At 37.2% G+C, this 26,523-nt stretch overlaps 1 protein-coding gene across 1 annotated transcript in view; it reads left to right on the forward strand.

The window, feature by feature from the left end:
• Positions 1–22,968, forward strand: part of LOC129113473 (rho GTPase-activating protein 26-like) — an 82,643-nt gene extending 59,675 nt beyond the window's left edge. Inside the window, exons 17-24 of the mRNA XM_054625789.1 lie at positions 2,119–2,224; positions 3,637–3,796; positions 5,583–5,727; positions 6,444–6,624; positions 17,625–17,660; positions 17,791–17,901; positions 18,476–18,567; positions 20,911–22,968. Of these exons, the coding sequence (XP_054481764.1) occupies positions 2,119–2,224; positions 3,637–3,796; positions 5,583–5,727; positions 6,444–6,624; positions 17,625–17,660; positions 17,791–17,901; positions 18,476–18,567; positions 20,911–20,999 (920 nt within the window). The 3' untranslated portion in view covers positions 21,000–22,968. The remainder of the gene's footprint in view (positions 1–2,118; positions 2,225–3,636; positions 3,797–5,582; positions 5,728–6,443; positions 6,625–17,624; positions 17,661–17,790; positions 17,902–18,475; positions 18,568–20,910) is intronic.
• Positions 22,969–26,523: the final 3,555 nt, after the last annotated feature.

Here is a 26,523-nt window from a genome sequence, read left to right on the forward strand (position 1 = left end):
AGAAAACAATCTCAGATTATCTCAGCCCTGTATGGTCACCTTGTTGTGAAGTGCTTCAGTTAAATTCATGTGTCTGGAAATACAAACATTCTGATTAGATATTGCATCTGTGCGTGGCTTCGTATGTCTTTGTGTGCAGGTGTTAATTTATCCAGATGAATGCCCCTCCACAGTATGTTAAAAGACAAAGCATGGGGAAAAACTGGGAACATAGTTTATGTATTTTTTTTTCTGGAGGGCTGGAATTCAAGGTGAAAGAGGAAAAGCGGCTTTAGAAGGTTGTCGTCTGTTAAGTGGTGGATGAGGTGGAGGCTGAGATGATAAATGGCTTCTGCTTGGTGTAATCGCTTGTGACTCAGCACAATAGCTACTGTCTACAGTAGTAGTAGAGTGTCCCAGCGACATTCAGACTACGTTTTGTGCTTACCTTTTGTTTTTTGAATCATTACAGCTGCTGGATTGTATTTTTACAGTACAATGGTCTATACAAATTACAACAAATGTTCTTGTTTATTTATTTGTGAATATTTTTTTGTGATTTTCTTTTGATGCAGGTATAAAATCAGTTAATGAGCTATTTGCCTTGAGGCTTTGTTTTGTTTGTGTGTAGGAGTTAATTCCAGGGCCTAGTGTGATTGGAAAAACAAGTCAAGGGTATAACAGATAAACAGTTAAATTCTGCTTTAAATTCACTCCTGGATAGAATTAAAAACATTTTCGATAGTGTTAAACTGTGTTTTCTGAAAAACGTACATCAATGCATTTAGATACATTGCTGTGTGTGCTTGTTCCATATAAGGTTTAAAGGAAGGGAAGAGTGTGTGCTTCAGCATAAAGTGTGTGTGAAGTGGTTGACACCAGGGAATACATAATAGGGAACGATGTGTGCTGCTGTTTTCATGTGCATGCATCTGTTTGGAGGAGTGTGTGTGTGCGTGTGACTGTCTGGTTACATGTTACAGTGTGTCTGCGTGCATCTACCAAATTATTCTCTCTGTTTGAATGTGCAAGTACTTGTAAATATTTGGTCTTTATTAACTGTATATTTAAGTATTGACGTGTGTATGTTTCAGCAGCCATGTTGGGTGGTAGGAAAATGTTTGTGTGAGATGCGAGTAAATTGCCTAGCGCTGACAGCCAGGGCCCGAGGGTTGATCTAATGTTAGTCTGCTGTCATCCCACAATCGACTAGCTCAGCAGGCTTGACTTATTATTGTCATCCATCAACAGCAGATCTCTCTGGCAGACTGGTTGTCTGCCTTGCACTTCTTCTGTTAATCACCAGGACACAGAACTTTGCCACTTGCAACAGCGTTGACTACAACTACCTCTTCATTTGTCTCTTTTTTTCTCAGTGTGTCCCTTTCTTGTGGAAAGAAATGTTCTTTCAGTCTGTTTTGCTATAATGTGTTATAGTTGTCTTATAATGGTATTCACATCAACTCTGATTCAAACCTAAAGCATAAAGCTGGTGTTATTCTATACAGTTTGTTTTCTTATTGTCAACATATCCAATGAAAAGACTAAAAACAAAAGTTGTGTTATTCTCTCCCTGAATACTGTCTATCTTCATTACTCTGTCTTCGGCACCTATAAAGAGCACATTGTTCCTTCTGAAGATGAAAAACAAAACAAAACAAAAAGATCACAAATCAATAGTTCAATTAAAAGAAAAAATCCTTAATCAGCTAGGCGCTGTAGTTTTTAACAAAAGTTACTCGCAGGAGTAAATAAAGCATTTGTTGAGTATTTATTTCTAGGCTTGTCCTTCACACCTTGAGTGATTACATTAATATTCACCTCAAGACCACTGCTTAACACATTTACTGAATCGGAGTGATATTTCCCTTGAGATCCTTGTACGTGAATCTTCTCATTTCTTAGCTCATTCTTACAAAGTATAACTTACTGACGTGTTTCACCAAGGTCCTGCAAATGTCCTTTTTTGTGATCGCTTGTTACAGTATGCATCAGTTTGTAGCAAAAACAAACAAACTGGTTGCATTCCTGTAGTAAAAACGGTAGTTTACCTCTTCAGTGTTCATTTATCAAATGTAACAATCACCTCTCTCTCTCTGTCTTTCTTCCTCTTTTTCATTTGTCTATGTCTCATTCCAGAGTTGGACAACCAGGAGGCTAGGGTGACAGAGATCCATGCCCTTGTGCACCGTCTGCCTGAGAAGAACAGACAGATGCTGGAGCTGATGATGAAACACCTGGCCACGTAAGATGAGATATCACACACGTGGACAGCGCAGTGAATCATTTTAGCAGTTACTATGTAGTGTTAACAACAGTAGGGAACCCTCCCCTCTCTTTTTCACTCATGCCCTCTCCTGTTGCTACATCCTAATCACTGTAATACCCCGTATCTTGAGTGTTGTTTACCATCCTCAAGGAGGATTAGGGCTCTGTGTAAGCTCTTGACCACATGCATTAAGGGTTCTGAAAATAGAAACCCATCCAGCAGCCTTCGGGCCAAATCCTTGTGCTGACTTATTCCTCCAAAGCAAAGAGGGGTAAATGGTCAAGTGCAAGTCTTTCTTTGGGTGCAAGGAAAGGTAGAAGCTACCATGGTCACAGCCCAGTAAGCATTCATTTTGTGATTTGCAGGTGGAAAGATGTCCACATGTTAAGGTTCAAACTGAGCTGAATTTTAGTACAAATGTCCAAGTTTTTCATACATTTAATCTACTTAGTTTTAATGGGATTTAAATTACTATATTTACTATAGTTCAAAAACTTTCAAACTAATTTAGCCAAGTTTTAATCTATGATGTCTTTTGACCTGTAAATAACCCAAATATTTCCTTACTAAGAGGATGTTACTCACACTTTTAGCTGGAATTCAATGTTTTGCCCAAGGACATTTCATTAGCACAGATGCTGATGAGCACTCCTGATGATTCATTTTAACAAATCAGTTATAAGAATCCTGCAAAGATCTCATTTTTTGTTTATGAAGGCCTGACAATTGGCTCTTCATTTCTTTTCGCGCAGGACTTCAAATCCCACCTCCCACCTCCACATTGTGCATGTTTTTCTAGTGTACATATGCAGCGATATACTGGGCTAAGAGGAAATTTGTGAATTAAAAAAGGTTGTCTGTCTGTGGATTACATAACCACAATCTGCTGCAGCACATAAGCTAAAAAAGCAGGGCATGGCACAGTTGGCTTATGTGTAATTATTCCTCTAATGCAGCTGACTGGCATTGTGTTTTCACTCCAAACCCCCATCTAAGCCCTCTGGCTTTATAGGGCTTTTCTTCAATAACAGCAGCATGATATAATGTGTGTCAAATGGGACATCAGCCATGTTTTTACAACATTAGGCCAGTGCAAATACAGCTATTGTGGAGACATGCTTGGTGCATTACACCTGCCTGCGGTGTATCATCATCCCTGGCTTGTAGGTTGAATTGCTAGATCACAGTGAACAAACCTATTTAATGCAGTCTAATACAACAATAGATCATACCTTCATAAAAGTTCTAATGTTCAGTTTTTGCGTAAACTGTACGGCCATATTTGAAGATGTTTGTGAACATCTTGAACTGTATTGCTTTTTATAGAGAGCTGATCTGTTATTTAGTCAACATTTATTGATTTTAATGGGATTTATTTATATCAACAGTGTGGCAAATCATCACCATCAGAACCTGATGACTGTCGCCAATCTGGGTGTGGTCTTCGGGCCAACTCTGCTCCGCCCCCAGGAGGAGACGGTGGCAGCCATCATGGACATCAAGTTCCAAAACATTGTGGTAGAGATCCTCATAGAGCACCATGAGAAGGTAAGAGAGAATTACAGTGTGTATGTTTACAAATGCATAACATAAGCAACGGAGTCTGGTGACGGGGTTGAGGATTAATTGAATCCCTTGGCTTTGTCAAGGAGATTTACTTGCATTTAAACAACATTAACAATGCACATAACTATTTATATCTGAAAGGGCACCTGCTACACAAACACATTACATGTACTCTACGTACATTCAAAGTCACCTTCCTTGTTAAATCCAAGTAGCGTATTGGCTGTCCAAGCTGCTTCTACGAGTCACCATGGCAACAGACAATTCAGCATGACTGTTTCAGACCCTCACATTTTGCACACATAGTATGTTCAGCTAGTGAAGGAAATGAAAAAAATAGACACACAGTCAACGGACACATATCCCAAACCTGTGTAGATGTATGAGTTTAAACAGAGGCAGGTTAAGTCAATGACACAAACTCAAACACAGCCCTTCCTGTCATCCATGCTTTACAGACACAGCTGTCACTACTGCAATGTGCAAAAACAAAACAAATAGTGTATGCATGCTGTGATAGAGCAGCTCTGAATCCTTAAGGAGCTCCACAACAGTCCTTGTGTCCCTGTCTTCTATTGTACACCAGTAGAATAGTGACTTTCAGTACTTCACATGTCTGCTCTCTCTCCACATATAAATGCATGATGTTGTCATTTATTTCTGACATTTAGTGCATTTTGTGATTTTTGATTTCAGCCGGAAGCTTGTGAGAAGTGTTAAGATTTTGTATTCTCTTTTCCTTAAAATAAATGTGTGCGTTTGATGTGCTCATGTGTTCCTGCGTTTAACATGTTACTGCCCTTTTCTGCAACCAAAACATCAAATCCAGTGTGTTTAAATGGCCTCCTCAGCACTCCAGTGGGAATATTTCCTCTGCTTTCCTTCTTGAGTGGGGTATTGGGTGTGAACATAGCTGAAAAGCAGAAAAAAAGTGATGACTGGATGCTGGATAATTAGATTTGACTTTTGCTAATATATCAGACTAATACAAGTCAAGTAGCAATAGTGGAATAAAAACATTCAGTTTAAAAAATATAGATACATAATTGATAAGTAAATATCTTGAAACACAGTGCAGTATATATACTGTATATATATATTAATTTTGTATCTCACCATGGGATTTTCTGCATCTTGCATAATTGTGCTTTAATGAGTAGAAATAATTGTCAGCCATCTCATGATCGCTGTCACAAGTCAGACTGAAACCCACAATGCCCCCTGTTGTTTCTGCAAATGTAATCATTCCCAGTTAAATGCAGTTCTATATACAGCTGCAAGCAGCTTTTTTCCTGGAAAAGCTGTGATTCATTGGCATGCATCCAGGAATTAATATTAGATATACAGTCTAGCTCAGCTTTTAGATCATCTCTCTTTTCACCAGAGAAAATATAGTGAGAATAATCAGCTAGGCATAAAGTGAGTCATAGGATCAATTGTGGTTTAGCAGAACATTGTATTATATAAATTAGCTTTTTTTTTGTCATATCACAATCTTGCGTATCATAGCATGGGTGTACATGTTTTTATATTAAAGCACAGCATTATGATCAATGTTTCCGCCTTAAATGTGATAAGATGTGCCACATTTCCCTGCAGTTACATATGAGACGATACATTGTTTGTAGCAGCAAGAACATGTTGTTCACATGTTGTTAAATGAGAAAAAGAAATTGGTGATACTTCACTGGTATTTACTTGTTTAAATCTATATATTGTATCACTGGTTGTGCTAAGACATGTATTTCTGTCCATTTTGTTTGTGCAGATATTCAGAGACGTGCCGATTTCGGCAGGGGGCCCGACCAACCTGCCGCTCAACGTGTCCAGGAGGAGAAGCACTGAGATCAAAGCCCCGTCCTGCAGCGAGAGGCCTCTCACATTGTTCCACACACCAACACATTCCCAGAAAGGTTAGCTGAACCAACCAATTTTTACTGAATAAATGTGATAGAAATGATTGACTGATTATTGTTTTCCTCCCCTTAGTTGTAATCAGCCGCATCAGCGACGCTGGTATTGTTTGTGCCTTTTGAGTCTGTTTGTGAGTCATAATGGCAAAAAATGGTCCTGGAGACACCTGTAACAGAAACTATCACAGAAGCTGTTTTGAGTATTTTTCCAGGTGTTTATATTTCTACAGACAGATTTTGTCACGGCAATAGCACCGCAATGATGCAGGATGCAACTTTACAGGTGTGTGGTTGAGGTAATTGCAGGCAGCAGTTGAAGATAGGTGTGGTCCAAGCAAGGGCCCTGGAAGTAGGGGGGTTGAAAGTGAGGAAGGGGCCATTGGCCTTTCACTTTTCTCCCATGGCCCGATTACAGCTGGTGTGATTACATTTTCTTTTGAGTTGGCTCACACTGACTGTGCTGCTCTATGGTAAGCTTAGACAGAGAGAGCCCAATGACCACCTCCTCTTCTTTTAAAGCATTAACAACAGGCTGTCAGTGGTCAGTTTTGCTTTGAGTGCGTAAGCTTATCATCAGAGGTCATTCAAAGTGGTCGACAGATGTGCGGTTTTTAGAACAGAAAAAAGCACGTCAGTATAAAAGTGGATAAAAATGAACCACATCTTCTTGGCTGAAAATAACAAAGTGTTTGTAAATCTGACTTTTATTCTTATAGGTGAAAAGAAGAACAGTGTTGCCAATGCCACAGTTGCTGAACTGCAGCAGCCAGTTTCCTCCACTGCCAACTGTAATAGCAGCAGCAGTAGCAGCAGCAGCAGCCAAGGTCGAACCCCCAGACACAGCCTGACCAGCAACGACGGAGAGCAGGACGCCCGACAGATCCGGCCCAGCTCACTGTGAGTGATTAAGAGAATATGAATTTGAGGTAAAACTGTGTAGTTCCTCATAGATACTGTAGGACCTTTCAATTACAGGGTTATTTTTTCTTAAAAATCGAGTCAAACCTCAACTGAATAATTATATTAATAAAAAGTATAATTTACTGGAAATAATAATAACACAAAACCAGAGTGAAATTCAGATTTTTAAAGTACTATAGGGAGTTTATCTTCAGGGCAGGGTAACAAGAATGCAGCTTAACGTACTTTGCAAAAACATCAAGACAGATGCAGATCAAGATGAAAAACAGAACACAGGGAAAGAACATTAAGAGAAATCACTCCAAAAGCAAAGACAGGTTAACAGTATGTTTGTGAGTGAGGGGTGAAGGACTGGCAGGGAGTTTGGACACATTTGTAAATACAAAGAGACATACATGTACACGTGCAAACTCGAACTTCAAATACAGTCACTAACACATGGGTTCAAGAATGTACACACCCACGTTTTCATAAATACAAAGATTCACAGGAATGCATGAGCACATACACACATGTTGGCACACACGTACATATGTGGCAGCTAAGAGCTTAGAGAAGCAGTCTTGTGACTGTCAGGTTGTTAGTATAAATCCCATATGCGTCTGGAAAATGTGCAAAAAGGATCTGAACTCCAACTGCACCAACAAAAGAAGACTGTGTCTACTTCCCTGGGATGAGGGGTTATTTGAAATAAAAACAAATACAAAAAAATCCCTTTGACATGTATGTACACATGCATGTATCATGTGGCAGGCGTATAATCTATTCAAACAAGTTTTGAACACAATCAAGTACCATAAACAGTGTACCCACTTTCTGTTCCTCGGTGTCTGGCCAGCAGTTTGCACAACTGACACCAAAAACCAACTTAAACAAAAGTATTTTCACAGGTCTGAACAAACACCTCCAGCGTGTAAACAACTGAACACATGCTAAGGTGATTAACAGGGGTAAACACACACGCCTGCAATTGAAATTTACACCGACATGAGGCTGAGCACACACACAAACGGCCTGTCATCATTTAATCATCTGTCCCATCAAGTTGTTTCTACAAGCCCCTCTGCTGTTGACATACACACTACCGATCAACTCATTTACTGACTTAAGACTTGCAGACCTTCAATTACAGCCTGTCACCAAGACGATTGCCAGTCGCCACTGATTACTTTCCTCCCTCTGTCTCCCCCGATGCCACCTCAACTCCCTCTCCTTTACCCTCCCACGCTCCTTCATCCTCATTCTTTTAATCTCTCACTAGGGGATGGTTGTTATGTGAGCTGGCTTTCATTTAAGTACCCACCTCTGGATGGGAATTCTGTGTCACAGTTATTTATTACTTTTAATTGCTCAGTGTGTCTGTACAGTGACGGTCCCCATTCACTGATGGAGGACATCAGGTCGTAATATGACTAATGTGATCAATTAACAACATGATTAAACATCCATCATGCTCGCAGCAATCTATTCCAGTCATTCGCTCAGTGAAGTGTGGAAATCCAGCCTCATAACCTTCATTCTAACATAACAGAAAAAAATAAACCTTAATGAAAAGCTTAAGATGATACCAAAATATTGCTCAAAGTTTGCTCTAACTATGTGTGTAACAGAGTGTACATTGAGTAGTAAAACCTGCTGGAAAAACCTGCACTACCATAGTGATGAGTCTGTTGAATATAATTGTTCCCCTAGGGCTTTAATGTACTGTAGATCAGCCCTCATTATATAGCTCACACGAATATGCGCGCAAACAAGCTCTACAGTACGAGCAAACAAGCTTTACAGTTTAGAGTATTTTGGATCACTGTGACATCAGTCCTCAAATAGTGGGATTTGGAAACACCATAATATCATATATTTTGTGTCTGAATGATTCAGGCTGACAAGATGATCTTATCTCAAAATGAACCAGACCACAACTGTACATGTGCCTGCAGTTATGTTATTAATCTTGCAATGATATTAGCTGGAATAAAAAAAGCTGCATTTAACTGCTGTTTTCTGCCGTATTACAGCTGCTGCTAACTCACAAATTAAGGATGCATTGAAACCGGATGGGGCTGATCTATTCAATTAAATTCTATGTTTATGTACTTTATACATTATATACTAGAATTTGAATTCATGTGAATTTCAAAGATTTTTTTATGATCTTTCTGGTGTATGATTCATTATTTTCAGAAAAGCAATGTTTAAATCAAGCCTGATCTTCCCTTCACATAAAAGAATGATCCCAGTCACTTTCACATTTTGAGGCAAACATCTTTTTAATTAAACACTGGTATTGGATCTGTAGCCCAGGTATCAGTATCAGAAATTAAAAAGTCATATTGGTGCATCCCTGTCACGAATTTCAAAATTAGGAAATATTCATATAAAGCCCTTGACAAGCAGCTTCATCCTTTAAATGTTACAAAAATGTCACATGAATTAAAAAGTTATGGTCCTTTCAAAATGAGCTGTCTGGTATGTGCGAAGTCAGATCTTGATGAGGATAAAGGATAAAGTTTTTTGTTGTACTAAATAGTACATTTGTGCATTTCTTGAACCAAGCTCAAGGTTCACCTCAGGGTGTTATGCAAAGACAGAAGAGATGTGTCATCTATACCTGAAAGAGATGTTCAATAGCATGGACAACAAAAGGGAAGTATGAGTCACATCGATGATGCATGACAGGATATGTTCACAAGCTTCTATCCTTATTTTCTGATTAGGTTTCTCCCCCTCAGGTGATGCTTGTATGAAATGGTGCAATCTCTAGTGTTTAAAACGCCGTTTCATATAAGTACGGTACTGAATGTGCGGAAGTCTGACCGAGGTGAACCATTTTCCCTTCATTAACTCTGCACCAGCCAATTTAGACATTAGCGTCATGCAATTTCTCAGATGAAAAGCTGTATGCTCTTTGCACTTGTATTATGGCTACATTTTATTTTCATGCTTTAGGGAAAAAGCTGGGTGGTTAAAAATCACCCAGTTTAGTGGAAACAGACACGTCAAAGGATTATATTTTAGATTTAAAGATGGATCCGATGAGTGACCAAAGCTTTCTGGCTGGAGTAGTCAGTGAAGTGTGAATTTCGTTCAAGCTGTCAAAGCCAAGATAGAATCAGTGAGTTTCTCAACATTGTGCCAGATTGTGTTTTTAAAGAAAGCAAAAGTCCTACATGGTGTGCGTGGACTTACTCAGAGTAAAATTGGAGGATGCAAAAATCCAAAATATAAATTTCCATCTGTGTTTGTTTTGTGCAAAGATGTTCCAGCTTATCTCATCACAAATACTGAAAGAGGGATGAAACCAAAGAGTAATGAAATCAATGTAACTTTAGGGCAAAGAAAAGAACATCTCAGACCAATTGACCTTGGCTATAAATACAGTTTTAGTTCCAACGTTGGTCAATGTAATTAGCCAGACTCTTGTATATGAAAATATAGAATGTACTCTGCTAATGATGATGACAAAATGAGCATGACGTTTGTTATAGATAAATAGAGAACTGACAATTTACTTTAGTACATCTATGGAGAAAAAAATGAATAACATCGCAAACAATTATTTAAAAAGAAGTGCTTGAAAAACAAAAATCGTCTGCAAGGACACAAAAATGGAAAATCAGAAGAGTCATTCCAACAGATGTTTTGTTCGTGAACAATGGCCTTGAAACATGTAACTTAACGATGAATGCAGGATAGTGGACAGGATCATTTTGCATCTTTTTTATTTAGATGATATGTCAATTAGTTGCTGCTTATTTGGTAACTCCCTCTGATAGCGTGATTGCTTGTAGCAGATGTAATTAATAATAATTATTATCAAAATATGTAACGATAATTAATAAATCAATTATGAATCATAAGCCCATACATTTGTATACAAAGAATGATGGTAGCAGCTTGTGCAATAGAACACTATTAGTTTAGCTCACAACATTTAACATAAGATTAAATTTAGGATGCCACCCAATTTTTGAAAAATAAGGAAAACTTAAATTGCCTCTCATCTTGTACAGGGACCTATTGTTTTATATACACACAAATCAAGGGATCAAGTTCTTTATAAATTAAATACAGACTAACTACATAACTTGAGTGATGTCAATCAATGAAATCCGTTGTTTGACATTTATAGATTCAAGTTTGTTAAAACATTTATGCACCATTTAGCAGTTGAGAGTTCGAGAAGCACCAGGGATGATTGTGATGCAATTTTATATTTGTTCTAATTTAAGGGAGTTCCTACTTTATGTCTAAAGCTTATTGATCTGTTTTACGAATATGTCTATTTTAGATTATTTAATGATCTGATTTCAGTTAATTTGGCCCAGAAACATCAAACTCATTTACATCTGGAAATGTTATTGTTTTTCCATCTGTGGGCATCTCTGCATCTTGGTTCTAGTTGGATTATAGCAGTTTGTTGAAAACGCATTCTTCCATCTCTCACTCTGTGGCAGTTGGTTCCGTTTCTCTAGTATCCTCACTGTGGGCCTTCGAGCCTGCAGACGGACAGAACTGCCCTCTTTTCAGAGATCACCCTTCAGCGTCATAGTCCGGAGTCAAAGTTCTGTAGAAGAAAAGTGTCTTCTTGCTTTATTTCTTGAAAAAGGGGGGCAGTTTTTGACGTGAACAGCAGCCCTCCCATCCCAACAACTTTCTTGATTATTTCATTTAAATGTATTTAACAGAATTAATACTAGCTATTTACATTGTCTATTTAATGTTTCCATATTTGAAAGATCTTAGCTGCAGAACGGTACCAAACTTATTATAAATCACCTGATCAATTAAATATAGAATTAATTAAACAATTAGATAGGTATTTGACTTTTCTCTTTTATTTGTGTATATTGCAAGTCCCCAAATTTACTGTTATAGAAGTGATAAATATAATTTGCTGGAGTAAGCCAATAAATTCCTGCAACCCAACCTGTTTCATGTGCAAACTTAAGGATCATTACTTATCCTCTGAACAAGTAGGGCTCTTCAATCGATTAACTATACCCAAGATCTCGTTTATTCATTTACAGCATAAAATTATTCCATTTTATAACAATTAGCGAACACAGTCTGTTCGGGGTACTTGACCCAGTTCCGGTCCCAGAGCCATGTTTTCTCAATCTCTCAGAGCCAGGCACCATAGATTTCCAAGAAAAGCCAGCCTGTACCCTCATTACAGGCCCGAGAGAGGTACAAAGGTCAGAGGTTAACAACTGGGCCTTCAAAATCCCAACATTCCCGAGTTGGATGCTATTTTCGGTTTTCGCACCTTAATTACTGGTCATGTTCTTTCACTGTAGTTTGTTTTTGGGTGGGAAATGCCTGGAGGACTCAGACCTCTCTAAAATATATTTTTTAAGTTCTGTCATGTGCGACTCACAACCTTGAGACTCTTTCTAGTAATGCAGGAAGAGAGGTTAAAAAAATGTCCAAAGTGAGTAGAAGTTTACTGTCTGACCTCTGAATCTATAACTAACTATGCACAAGCATTGTGCTTTTCAAACTTTTTGTCCCAAGGCACACCCTTTTGAAGATGAAATTTCCAAGGCACCTTATATTTTTAACCCAAAATATCAATGTATGCAGCCTAATAAATCTGGAATATACTATATGAAAATGTATATTGAGGCTATATTGCATCTTAAATAGATTATTCACAATGGAAATGTCTCAAAATCTATTTGATTGTTACAAAATAATTACATTTTATATTACAATATCATGTTTCAAGAATTAAGTCTTCAGGTTTTAGAGAAGTGGTATATAAGAATAGACATTATAGAAAATCTGTTTTAAAATAGTGATAATATTGTTTGTAATGTAACAGGCTATATATAATGTTAAATCATGTGTCATGAACCCAAAAATCAGATTTCAATTATTCACAAACTAGAACAGTTCAAGTGCTATGACAAAAATATCTTAAAGAGAGAGAACAAAAAGTTTTCAATTACAATTAGGCCTTCTTGCTGAATGAATGTACCAGGCGTTGTATTCCACATTTATATGTTTTTAAAAGGATATATGTCTTAACAAAACAACACCATTTAATATTTGTTCTTCAAATATGCACATAAATATAGTTTACAAGAAAGTAACTGTTAAGATTCCCAATGTGTGGTCAGTCTATCCAAATACTGGCAGTTTGAAAATTTGCTGCGCTAATTTTCGGTGCAACGAAAACGTCTCAGCCGTCACTTTGCTTATCTCAGTGAACCCATGGTGTGAACAGTCTGCTGGTTAAATCATACCTAATAGAGTTATTTTGCCAGTGGCAACGATCTTAGTGTTATGAATTATAATGTTGCAATGGCAGAACAGCACTAATCCTGTAAGATCATGCTCATTGACTCCAGAGAAGTGATGAAATGTTAGTTGGTATGTCATCCAGAATCCATCCATAGCAGGCTATATCCTGAATCCAGCAGCCTAAAAAACTGCAGTCAATGAGCCAGCCGTGGTCTGCACCCTGCAGGCGGTATGTGCGAGCCTGCAGAGCCCTGGGAATACAACCACACATGCACTCCAAGGGTGAGAAGCTTAAATAAGTTTGAAGAAAAACCTCTCAAATAAATATTTCCTCCCCACAGTATAACACCTGCTTACAAACACAAATGCAGTGCCGGTCACCAGGTCACATGACTCTGCTCAGCTGCTTATACTGTTGAGTTGTTTCTTGATATTTTCTCTCGTTTATTTGTTCCCTTTTTTGCCTTCAGCACAATACAGACATAATAATCTCTCTCTCTCTCTCTCTCTCTCTCTCTCTCTCTCTCTCTCTCTCTCTCTCTCTCTCTCTCATGATCTTCAGATATTACACTGAACACTTACTGTAGTCTCTCATGAGGGATTTAACTTGTGTTTTGAAGTGGCAACCCTAATAACTCTGGACATTTTTTACATTTTTTGCCAGAGGCATCAAGATGAGAGAAGGTTCTGAATAGACTTCCTCTGACATTTTCTGTTCTACGTTCTACAGCTGCTTGCTCTCATGTCTGCAATGCTGCAAAAATAATTAATCTGTCATGAGATCCTGCAATGCCGACCACCATCTCAAGTTGCACAGTCACAAGTGTGGCTATGAGTTACAACCTCATCTGTTTGGGTGATGATGAAGATAAAAACTCCAAATACATAATAACTAATAATAACTGATAAATGATAAATTAATCATCAAGTTAGTAACCCTATAAAACTACTGTTAATTCTCATATAAACGCTTGTGTCACCACTTTGCCATTCTGCATTTATGTTTTAAACAGAACTACCAGTTTCAATCATCTGTTTGTTCCAGTTTCTCCACTTTTCATTTTTTTCCCCAATTAACGTTAAGCTGCCGTCGATGAAACTCAAGATTTTGCACATTAGATACTTACAAGTAATGGGAAGGCTTGAAAATGTTGATATTAGTAATAAAAAAAAAGCTGGTGCTGGACTTAAATCAATTGTTTAATTGAAAGGATATTTCTGTCAGAGAAAATACATTTCCAAAAATTGTTTTGGAAATGATTTTGGTGAACTGTGGAAAGCTGAGACTGTGTCAGCGCTTTAAAGTGGCATAAAGTCATGATGCATTATATTCATTTCATCATTCATATAGATAGGAGTACACACTGAGGAAAGAAGCAGCACAGTGTATCAACAAACCTAACTTGTGTAACATCTTGCCTTTCCTCTCTATTGCTGTAATTCACAGCATCTTGCTTTCATTTTGAGAACATAGAGATACTGTTGGCCTGAATGATGCCTCTTTGACAACTGTAGAAAATACAATTTATGATGCTCGTTATTGAAATATTTTGGAGGGCTGTTTGCACCCTTGTGTTTTTTTTGGAGCCCAAACTTGATATTTGCAAGTCATGCAGATTTATTTTGCGAACAGCCTTCTAAGCAGCAGATGATACATTCCGTCTGAAGGGATCTTCCCAAGGTTATAAACCCAAACTGTATTTGTTACCTTAAAAGGACATGCCATTTGTCACTGTAAAAAGAGATGTGAGCAACAGAACCACACTTATTGCATGCTGTTGTGAGCAACTTTAAATTTTTTTCTTATGTGTTTTTGTCAGCACTTATCACAGACACATACATATTGTCGGCAAATACATTGTTTGCCTTTTTTCATAGTTTTTTTAGTATCAAGGCTTGAAAAAAGTTTATTATTTCTTACATGGATTGTCCATACGTTTCAGATACAAGCTGTTGTTGTTGGCAGCTTTCACATGATTTTGCTTTTAATGAAATGGAACTGTGTGACTTTGATAGTGCCGGTAAGTGTGTTTGGTGTAGCACAGTGAATTGATGGCCTGTTAGGGAGGAGTGTGGAGAGTTAAGAGGTCTGTTAAATGTGGTGCGAGTTCAATGGGGACAGTGTATTTACCTGAAACCCCTTGATTTTTCTTGTTATTATAATTTGTGGACGTTATCGGCAGAGTTCTATCTGAAAAAGAGGAAAACTTGGTCAGAAAACACTATTAATTTATACATTCAATCAAATCATGATTGTCAGCTGGAAATCATCCCTCCTCATCTCCTCTAACGGCCCTGCTTGAAGGGGGGAGAGAAGATGAATGGGTTTGAGGGAGATAGATGAGACAAAGCACACTGACAGGCAAGCAGTGAGTGACAATGGAGAGCGAATGTGGATCCTTGAGACAGTCACTCAAACTGACAGTTTAATGAATAAATAAGGAACTCAGCCTTTTTGCTGGGTTATTCTTTAAGTCGGAGGTTTTTCTTTAAGTTGATACTATGAAATATGGTCAGCATGGTGTGTGTGCGTGTTTCAGCATCTTGAAGCATAACATTAGATGGATTGGATGACAATACATTGATTAAGGCACACAGCTTGGTTAGATAGAAGGATGAATTATAGTTAACATCATGATGTCATCTGACAATTTGGATATAGATAAGATAACTTTAGATACACACTATTTCCTGAGTTTGGAAAGAGTCTCACTAGGATTATGTGCAATCGCAGTAGATAGATAATATTTATTTTTTCTGTAACCCTAGAAGTAGTCCTGTCGCTTTGATGTAACATGTGTGTCACCGCTGTCTTCAGACTTTACATTGCAGCAATAAGTTCATATATTGACCAGGTACCGCAACCAATGTTGCCTCCTCGTGTATCCACAGTGAAGTCAGCTAAGTCCTTTATTTGTTTTGACTCTGGAAGCTCACCAGAATGTAATGTTCTCGTTGAGAATTTTTCATTTTACAGTTATTAAGTTTATAATGTTGATAGTCTTTCCAAGAGTCACACAATGCTCTAGGAGCAAAGTAACCTATCATCTGTGTGATACTTTGGAAAACCCCAAAACAGTCAATGAATGGGCCGTGTGGTGAAACAGTTATGCCATTTCCAAGGTCAAGAATGAACTTTCCACCTCAAATCCGTCACTCGGTCTATATTTGTCACTTGATGACATGTGATGCCACTGCAGAGATGATCTTTATTATCTGCAAGAGTGCAGTGTTGGCATCATCAGACGGCTCCTTGCAGCATATGCATTCATCACTTCTCCTCTTAGTGTTATTGAACGTGTTGTAGCATTAACTGTGGTTATTGAAGTGGACCATGCGTTTGTTCCTAAAGAGAGACTGACCGTGATTATCTGGCTTTAGGATCTAACAGTGTCACTATGGCAACAACATTTCACGTCATTAAAAAAGCAAAAGTCTATGCTATAGAAAGGGCCCCACTGTGAATGAGTTGATGTTATGTCAGTGGTTGATAAGAGGAAAAAAAAAACCCCACTAATGCCCTGACTCACAAATGTGCTGCAAAAACAACAGTATAGGGGGCGATCTGACACTGGCAAGAATAAAGTAATATTTAGCTCAATTCTTTTTTTTCTGCAATGGCTACATAATATTTAAAACATTCAAACAAGGAAAGTTATCGATGAGCTTTTTGCAAAAACCCAGTCTTGCCTTTACAGAATCTGATCTATCTCTTCTTTGCCCTCTTTCTTTTACTACACCTCTCTCTGTTTCCTCTCTCCAACCTTCAACAAGCCTCTCTTTCTGTGTCTTTCACCTTCTCTCACTCTAGACCATCATTTATCCTTATTGGCACCCTGTGATGTGAGACTGGAGACTTGAATGATCAACATGGTGTGTGTGTGGGAGTGTGTGAAGGGATGAGATCTTGCAGTTTGAGATTAGATGGATGCAATGACATATGGATTGATGAAGGCACGCACCCTGGTTAGATAGAAGCATGAATTATAATTCACACCATCATGTCGTCTGGAAATTAGATTAAGTTACTGTAGATGCACACTATCCCCTAAGCTTGGAAAGAGTCCTACTACAACTAAGTGTAATTTACAGTAGCTAGATTTAATAATAATAAATTTGTCCTTAACCATGTTCGTCCTTTTGATTTCAACGTTAAATGTTTATCCCCACTGTCTACAGATTTTACAATGCAGCAATTAGTTCATATATAGAATCATGTTGGGGCCATATGTATCCACAGTGAAGAAAAAGCTAAACCCTTCATTTGTTTTGGCTCTGGAAGCTCACCAGAATGTAATGTTTTTCTTCATCACGGCTATTAGCCTTCATTTAAGGTTGTTATTTTAGTCACGACTGGAGCCCATTAAGAGGCTAACATCATCAATTGAGTGCTATTAAGGAGTCAGTTTCTCCTCGCAGCTAAATTATTTGGGTTTTATTTTAACCTTTTTTTTGCCAGGTATGCTGGGAGGTCTTCTTTACTGACTTGCCAGTTTTTCCTTGTGTGCTGGAAAGCTAACGCAACTAGACCTCTGTGAGAGGACAGTGAGAAGGGAAAACTCCTAAGTAACATAATCTCTCTTGAAACATAATGTCTAAATTTATATCAGGTTGGTTAAAATTGCTTTCCTTTGTTTTTACAAGTCTAGAACTATTTAGTACTTAACCTTATGGCTCACTCATTTGGATGGAAACTTCATCTTGGTTTATATTTCATCTTGTGTTTCCAGGCTGAACCCAAAGAGTCGTGGCAGCATATCAACCTGGTAAGAAAAATACATCTTTAATTAGAGAATGTCACACTGGTAGCAGCTGTTAATAATACCTTTTTTAAAATCTGTATAACACTGCCAATAATATTAATATTGCATGACTTTTGTGCTTTGTGTCTTGAAGTGCAATGTCTCCGAGCCCCACCTCACCACGCTCTCCCTCCTGGCCGATGTTCTCAGCACCGTCAAGTCCGCAGCCTACATCCTCCGCCTCCAGTGACTCCTCCCCTGTCAGGTTGGTCCACATTGTTTGCGTGATGATTTAATCACAGCCTGTCACTAATCACAGGGAAGCAATAATAGACCGTCTTTGTACCGGAAAACTCTTTCTCAGCAGCAAAGGTGTGTGATCAATTTTCGTAAAAAAATATTCAAAATCGACACAGTTGATTTTTCCCCTCTTAAATTCTCAGAGATGAATTTGTGATGAAATAGCATACTTTTTTTTTTGCCGTATTTGACTACTGTTGCCATAGACTGTGGTGATCGGGGGCTCTGCATTGTAAGGATACAGTAGGCCAGATAGATTTGATTTTGCTTTTGTTTTGCATACTGCATACTAGATGCTACATTCTGGCCAAATCAGTACAAACAGCTAGAATAGTATGCTGCTTCAAATACAGCCATCTTTTATAATTTGTGAATACACAACTACTTAGTACCTATAATACAGTTTGCATAAAGTAATTTACCTGTGTGTGATGTCAGGTCTCTAAATTAAGCATTGTTTCAAACTGAAAACTGTCTTTTTTTCTGCCTAAATCAGCCCAGAACCTACTGTCTCACTCTCACTCTTTGATTGTCTCCAGTATTGTAGGAAGGAAGGCTCGAGCACTGTATGCCTGCAAGGCAGAGCATAACTCTGAGCTGTCGTTCATCGCTGGGACCATCTTTGAAAATGGTGAGTCAGGCTCTGGACTTGACAGCAGTAAGAAAAAAGAAATGACAGTGGGTTTGTATTTGAAAAGAGACTATACTGTCAAAACAAAAAGTCAGATTCGGAGTTTGTTAGACCTCGTTCAGCTGTGGTGTTTTGGTTGGTGTTGAAAATGAGTTGCCCCAAAATTTAAAACTGGAACTGGATTTTCTTTGACTACCATTTTACAATGAAAAGAAAAGGTTCCTTTAAAGAAGGTGATTAACAGAAATTTTCCTTTTAGTAAAGTGGGGTATTCGTGTTGAAGGAAAGAGGAAGATGAACTGGAGTTCCACAAACAAGCTTTTTAGTTGGCACTTTGCAGTTACCTATTTGGAGCCTGAATCATAGGGTGTTATATATTTTTCCGTTTGTTTCTGTAAGTTTGTTTTTTTTGCTTTAAAATGCACTTGGATGTGCACTTGCTGTTATTATACACTGCTCCAAATGATAATAAGGCTGACTGGAGTTTACCGAATGCACTTATGTGCAAAGCATTTTATTTTATTTTTTAAAGTAACCCTACATGCACAAAGGATACAGGAAATTATTGAAAAATACGATTTTTATTTTTCAATGTCTTCCTCTCTCTTTTTTTTTCTTTCTTTCTGCATAGGAATCTCGATACAGTCAGTCTCAAGGTCCTCTCCAGTCTAATTTCAGCCTCTCCAACCTCAAGCTCAAAACTATAAATCACATTAATCTCACATTAATTTAAGGATAAAACCACTTAGGTTGTACTTCATTCGTCATCAGGCAGAACAACACGGAACTTAATTGTTGTGGTACGTTTTAAAGTCCTGCAGGAAACAGAAACACTGTCTTAGGAATGGTAGAGCGGCACCCTTTTAGTCATGCAAATGGACACGTGGTCTCTCGTACCCCCAGACCCTAAATAGAGTTAGCTACGCTAAGACTTTATTGTAGTGCAGACCAATGTCATCGGAGCCCTTTCGGTCAATGTGACCTTGGGGACATGTAATCCCCAGAGTGGTATCTCAACCCCCCAGTCTGCTGATGTCTAACCAAGGACGGCTGACCCCACAGATCTGGCACCCGGTGTCATAAGAGCTTTTATAGCAGTCATAAGAATACTTTTTAAATACAATTTATTAATCTGTGTATCTCAGCTTTAATACAGAATATTACCACAGTATTGATTCATACTTTGATGCACAAAATGACTTCAAAAAGAGTTTGAAATAAGACTTATATTTGTCAGGTGGCCAAAACACAACTCCAACTGAATCAACACCTTGTGGATGTGTGAAAATGCAGTTGCTTATGTTGGCCATATCAACTTTATAAGGCCGTAATATGTCAATGCTGTTGATGTTTACAGCTTCTTACTCTTACCCCAAGTGGCCAAAAAAGCCCAGTAAATACTGGTTTAAGGAATGTCAAATACACATAACATAAAAAGAGCAAAACTTTTGCACTCCAGTAGGACGACAGGTGCGTAGGAGAATACCTTAGGTAGACAATATAGAACAAAAACTCCCGCACACTGGCTTCTTCACTTGCGTATAAATGTATTTTAGTCACGACGTTTCGGTACGTAGACCGTAGAATTTTTGTTCTATAAATACACATAACATAGCATATATTCTTTTGAATTCAAAACAAAAGAGCATTAAACCCAAGCAGCTTATTTAGATTAGACTGTCCAGGGTTTAATTGGCACTGCATTACATAGGCTACACACAATGGTATAAATCATCGGTTTTCTGATAAACATCTAAATCAGTGTTGCTGTAACACCATCAAATGATGCACTATAACTTAATTCAAAAAGAGATTTGAGGGGACAAGCAGTACATGCAGTAACCTAACAATTTTAATATGATTTAATTAATTCAGTAGACTCCTCAATAGCAAACCACAGATTCTAATAAATCATAAACATAATCAGTTAGTTTTTTGGTATACAAAATGACATGTCAGTACTTACAGTAGCTAGCTCTCACCCTCATCTGCAGTTGATGAAAATGGTTGATAATGTCGGAAACACCCATGTCTGGTGGTGACGTCTTTCTTTCATTCAGGCACTTTTTTTCTCCTCACTTGGGTTGTTACTGCCAGAGATGTCCGCTTAAAATGTTTAGATATGAATCACTTAGATAATGAGGAACATGTGAAATTGTTGACTGCCCTGTTTTCAGTCATTGTCGTCTGTCTCCTAACCCCCATTCCTCCACTCTTTCTCTCTCACACTACCTGTGCATGGGCTTGTGTACATGTGTTTTCTTCCTACATATTTCTGGATATTTTTATTTCTTCATTCTTGAGATGTTTAAACAACATCAATGTTGCTATTTCTTTCTCCAGTTCATGCCTCCAGGGAGCCCGGTTGGCTGGAAGGGACTCTGGACGGTCGAACGGGATTGATACCAGAAAACTATGTGGAGTTTTTATAGTTCAGGGCCAAGAAAGACTTGATGATTCCGGGCTTGAGTTGACCAAACTGGACTATAGATTTGACTGCACAAGACTGAACCAACTATTAGATAGTATATTATTAAAGTATGGACAGTTGTCGATGAGGCTTCTCGTGTCTTAACTAGACTGGAAAATGAAACTGGATCAAGCAGAACCATATGGACTGGATATGATGCAGGACCGAAGGAGAGACCCATGAATTGCACTGGAAAAAAAAGAAGAAGAAAATGATGAGTCCCACTATGGTTCCAGATTTTATTAGGTTAGTGTGGAAGATTTCCCAATTGCTGGTGAAAATGATGTGGTAATAAACCTGGAATGTGTGTGAGAGGAAAGGGTGGGGGTCAATCACATGATGGGGAAAAGTCACATGTATAAATGAGTTGATATTTTTGAGATGCAAGGCTTTCCGCCCTTGGTTTATTACTTCAAACTGCACTGCCATTGCTTCAGAACCTCCTCTTTTTATCAGCCAGAAATAGAAAAAGCTTCATGTGGAGATGATGACAGGGAACAGGTTAAATGGCAAGTGGCCTCTAAGTTTGGACTTGCTACGCTGATTCACCTCCTCACTGTGCGCTGTTAGAATGATTGCTAATCCCATTGAGGCTGAGCTTTTAAAAGCCGATTTAAATGACTGGGTTTTGGTTGTACGGCTTTAAATGTGTTTGTGAGCGCTTGCTGTGGCGGTCCGGTAATTCCCCTAGGACAAGACTCAACCTGGCTAATGTTCCAGAGCTCTAGTTCAGCTGCAGGAGCCCCGGGGCAGGTCATCACAGGATGCGGTTGCCCTGAAAACAGTTCGCCAAAAGGACAGCGTTGTGTTTATCTTTATTCATTATGCCTCTCTCCCTTCAGATCCCTAACAAACAATGTGAACATTTTCATACAAGCTCCACAAGCAGATCAGTGGTTTACAAGGCAGTGTAGGAGTAACAACTGATTCCTGCTGGTTAGAACAAGGCCAGCTGTGAGGTACTCGCACTTCTTCCCTAGCTTTGATATTTTTTTTAAATTGAAAATAATTGGATCCAGTATCTTATAAAGTGATGAGTCATGTTTTCACCATTTCAGGATGTTGTATTATTCCCACCACAGAGCACCTGTGAACCAAACAGTTGACGTTGTTTTTGAAACATTTTTTCAGAAATACATATGATTGATCATATTTAAACCATCATGCAGATTAAATCAGTTGCTTCACAGTTGATTATTTAATCTTCAACAGCATGGAGTAAGCAAACAAACTAAAATACAAAAAGAAATGTAAGTCATGACCCAACATAAGGGTCTTTTTTTTTTGTAGAATCGCAAGACAATGCTTATAATGTAATTCTCTGACATTGACATTTGTAACACCCATGAATAAGGAAAGGAAATCCAGATGTGGTTTGCAGAGAAGCTCAGGCATTTAAAGAAAATAGAAAACATTTTTTCAGAATTGCTCATATGAATATACACGCTGGTCTGCTTTGGGGCTCCAATGCAAGTTTTCATTTCATTAATTGAAGCTGAAATTTCCCCTTAAACCACTTGGTGAACATCTGCATCAAATATTTGGGCCAGAGAATTGAAAGACTGTTTTAGCATTTCAACAGGAAAATAAAATGGGAGGGTAAAAAAAAAAAACTTAAATGTGAAATGAGACTACTTTGTTCATATCTGAACTTCTTATTTATGAGAGTTTCTTAAAGACTCAATCTTGAACTGTATTCATTTTGAGGTGTTTGTTGTCATTGTAAATACATACACAGCATTTGATAAGGTAAAATGTTTGTTTTTAATTATGAAATTTTATATTTTGTATTTTTAGCATACTAAATTAATTTCTTAATTTTGTCTTTGTTGCCCAGATTTTTGTATCATTTAAGTCTATCTAAAGCCTTAAATATTCTTTCAGATGTTTTGGTGAATTGACAAGATTGTGAAGAATAAAGAGTAATGTTCAACAGCTGCAGCTGGGTTTTTGATGGGTTTTTTTTCGAATGAAGTGCCTGAATATCTATACTTTGGCTGTATTCACACATATTGCAGTGTTTCCTTTGTATTGTAATGCGACAGCAGTGTTGAATAAGTCAAACCAGCATCTACAACACTGACATTTTTTATGGAATCAAAGCGATAAACGGATTAACTAGCAGCTGCAAAGTAAATTTGTGCCATGCAGTGCAACTTACAAGTGGTTCCGCACACAAATTCATGGGATTGACAAATCGTAAACTGTCTTGATAATGGTGAACTTTGCTTTATAAGCTATCTTGCATAACCTGCAAATAATCACAAAATCCCCAAGCTTACTTGCCCCTCACAGCCCTTTAAGGACACAAATATGTCACTAGAAACATACTATACTATGACTTTTTTCCACATACTATACTATGACTTTTTACGACATGCTATAGTATGATTTTTTTTCGACAAACAATTCTACAACTTTTTTTGACATACTATAATATGACTTTTTCATGACTTTTTTTCGACATGCTATGTATTAGTTTTTGCGACATACAAAACTACAACTTTTTCACCGATCTATACTATGACTTTTTCGACATGCTATACTATGACTTTTTCAGCCATACTAAAATATGACTTTTTTCAACATACTATATTGTTTCTTTCCCCAACAAATTAGACTTTTTTCAGCTCACCTAACTATTAAACTACTATTACCATTACTACTACTATTAACTACTTTAAAACTTTTTTAGACATACTTTTATTTTTACTTTATTTGACATACAATGCTATCAAACTATACTATGACTTTTTAATGTACTTCTATACAATATCTTTTTAACAATTTACTATACTATGATTTTTTTTCATGTCATACCATACAATGACTTTTTTGTGATTATTTAAACAATATTTTATATTTTATGAATTTGTATGACATACTATAATAAGAGCTTTTATTACATTTACATGACAGACTAGTGTATAATTTTTTAGAACATTTTTAATGACATACTATACTATCCCGTTTATCAGATTTGATGACATACTATACTTTGACATTTTATGAACTTTTAAGGTAACTTTTTATGGCCTATTATACTATGACATTTTTTTATGGAATACTTTATTCTGACTTTTTATGAAATATTTTATGAGATATTCTAACATGACATCTTTATGACTTTATTTGGAAATGTTCATGTTATACTATATGACTAGACTAATACTTTTTAATGACATATTTTAACTACTTACTCTAGTATGACTTTTAATATGTTTATTTTTGACACAACTATACTATGACATATTTATTTCATTTTTAGTCACGACTTAACTGAAATTGCCTTTATAGCATGCTATCCTATGTCGTTTTTTTTTTTTTATAATTATACAACGCACAAAGTGTGTGATGACATTCTTCTGACATTCAAAGCTATGACTTATTTAGCATATTCTTTAAGCCATACTATACTAGGAGTTTTTGTAAGAAATTGAAGGCACATTTTGACTTTTATGACATATTTATGGAAATCTATAATATTACATAATGACATACTATGGCAAACTATTCAATGACTTTAATGACATTTTTTTATGAAATACTAAAATGCTCAGCATGTCAAAAAGCATATTTCCCAAAATAATTTTTTAGATGTTCCGTTCTTAATTTTCAGTACATATACTCCTCAGCATTTCCATGTTATTTTTAACAACTGAAATCTGAGAGAAAAATAAAACCACTTGAGGTGAGCATTGAAAAACGGGAAACTTTATTGTATAAGGTATTTGAACTAAAGAGAAATCATTTCTTCTGAATCTTCACTTTCAACCAGTGATGACAGAAACATCATCTCAGTTGTTACCAACACAATGTCAAATCCAATGCCAAAGAACAACACAGATAACTTAATTCAACATTTAATCAAATAGGTGAAAATATCGACACTGACTACAGAAGAGGTGTAATACAGAAGTAAAACAAACTATTGTTTTTTTAACAAACATTTTATATTTTTTGTTTGTTTTTACATTGGATTACAATTACATAACTGAAATACGAACAAAACAGACTTCAATGAAAGCCATAGCCATATGTACCAGTGAAACATGATCTGCCCTTAATCTTTAAAGATAATATTTGCATGTATTTTATACAAAATAGACTTTATCAACCAGTATGAGGGTAGTGCAATTCCATCAGGCTCTGGTAGATTTACTTTCACATGGAGGTTCAACTTTTTTTTTGTTGAGTTTTCTATTTTAAAGTGACCAGTAAATCCTCACAGCAATATACATGGGATCCAAAGCCTGGACATTTACAAAAGATACTTTTCAAAAAAAGATGAAGTACTAGAAGTTGGATAATAAGTGCTACTTAAAATGTAACTGCTTGAATACTTCTTTCTATTTGTAAATCTTTTTTTTCCTCCTCTGCTTTGGTCACTCTTATATAACTCAAAAACCTCCTCCAGTCTGTCTCACCTTCCATCCTTCCCTCTCCCTCCTTTCCTTATAACTTTAAAACACAGTGAGCATTCATATTGACATTCCCATTGACTCGTAGAATTTACATTTACTTCACAAGACAAACATGTTTAACACTTCCTATTGTATTCAACACGTCTACCTTTATCAAACACAAACCAACGGAAAAAAAATATTTACTTTCTTGACTTGCTCAATGTACAAAAAGGATTGGGTAAAATTATTAATATCAAAGTGGATCAAGCTGATTTATTCTAAATTGCAGAAAATATTGTCTTTTTTTCCATTTTTTTTATTTTTTTTTTAACAATAGATCAATCTCCAAAAACATTGATATTTGTTAAGAGTTTATCTATTTCCTGATTTGAAGTGTATTTCTATGGCTCTCCGTCTCCCTTTCGAAAGGCCTTTACATGTTGTTGAAAGGTAAAAGAGAAAAATGTATAGGAGTATAGAGGTTACGTCCATGTAAAAATATTTTGTAATAATAGACACTGTTTACATTGCACTGGATATGTCGGCGCTGCTATTTACACCTATGGCCCTTTAGAATGAGCATGGATATGGTTACATCTACACGTTAAAGCTGGTTTTCTGAGGCACCACCACCTGGAAAAAACTGTAATACTGTATGCAAAAGTCACCCAAACAAATAAGACGGTCAAATCTTCCCCAAAATAATCAACAATTGACATGAGGGGCATCGAGCTATGTTCTTTACAGCGCATGGCCGCAAGACCAAGTTAGCCTGTGAAGCTGAAAGCCTGCACTGTACATCAAACAACATTACTGTGAGTGACCATTCTTTGACAGAATGGCTGATAAAAACATGATTAATCTTATTGAATAGTGGCTTGTATGCGCCCAGAGTCTGCTGTGCCGTTAGCTGTAAGTAACACACAAATGAACAGTCTCTATGGCAACCTACTACCTGGTCTCTTAACTGCCATTCAGAGTTATGCACCATGGAGGAGTACCATTCAGAGTAAACAGTTGAAAATCTGTATGGTCAACATTTTAAGCAGGTACACTGAGGAAAATAGAACTATGTGGGGG

Source organism: Anoplopoma fimbria, chromosome 24, assembly GCF_027596085.1.
Source record: "Anoplopoma fimbria isolate UVic2021 breed Golden Eagle Sablefish chromosome 24, Afim_UVic_2022, whole genome shotgun sequence".
In the NCBI taxonomy this organism is placed as follows: domain Eukaryota; kingdom Metazoa; phylum Chordata; class Actinopteri; order Perciformes; family Anoplopomatidae; genus Anoplopoma; species Anoplopoma fimbria.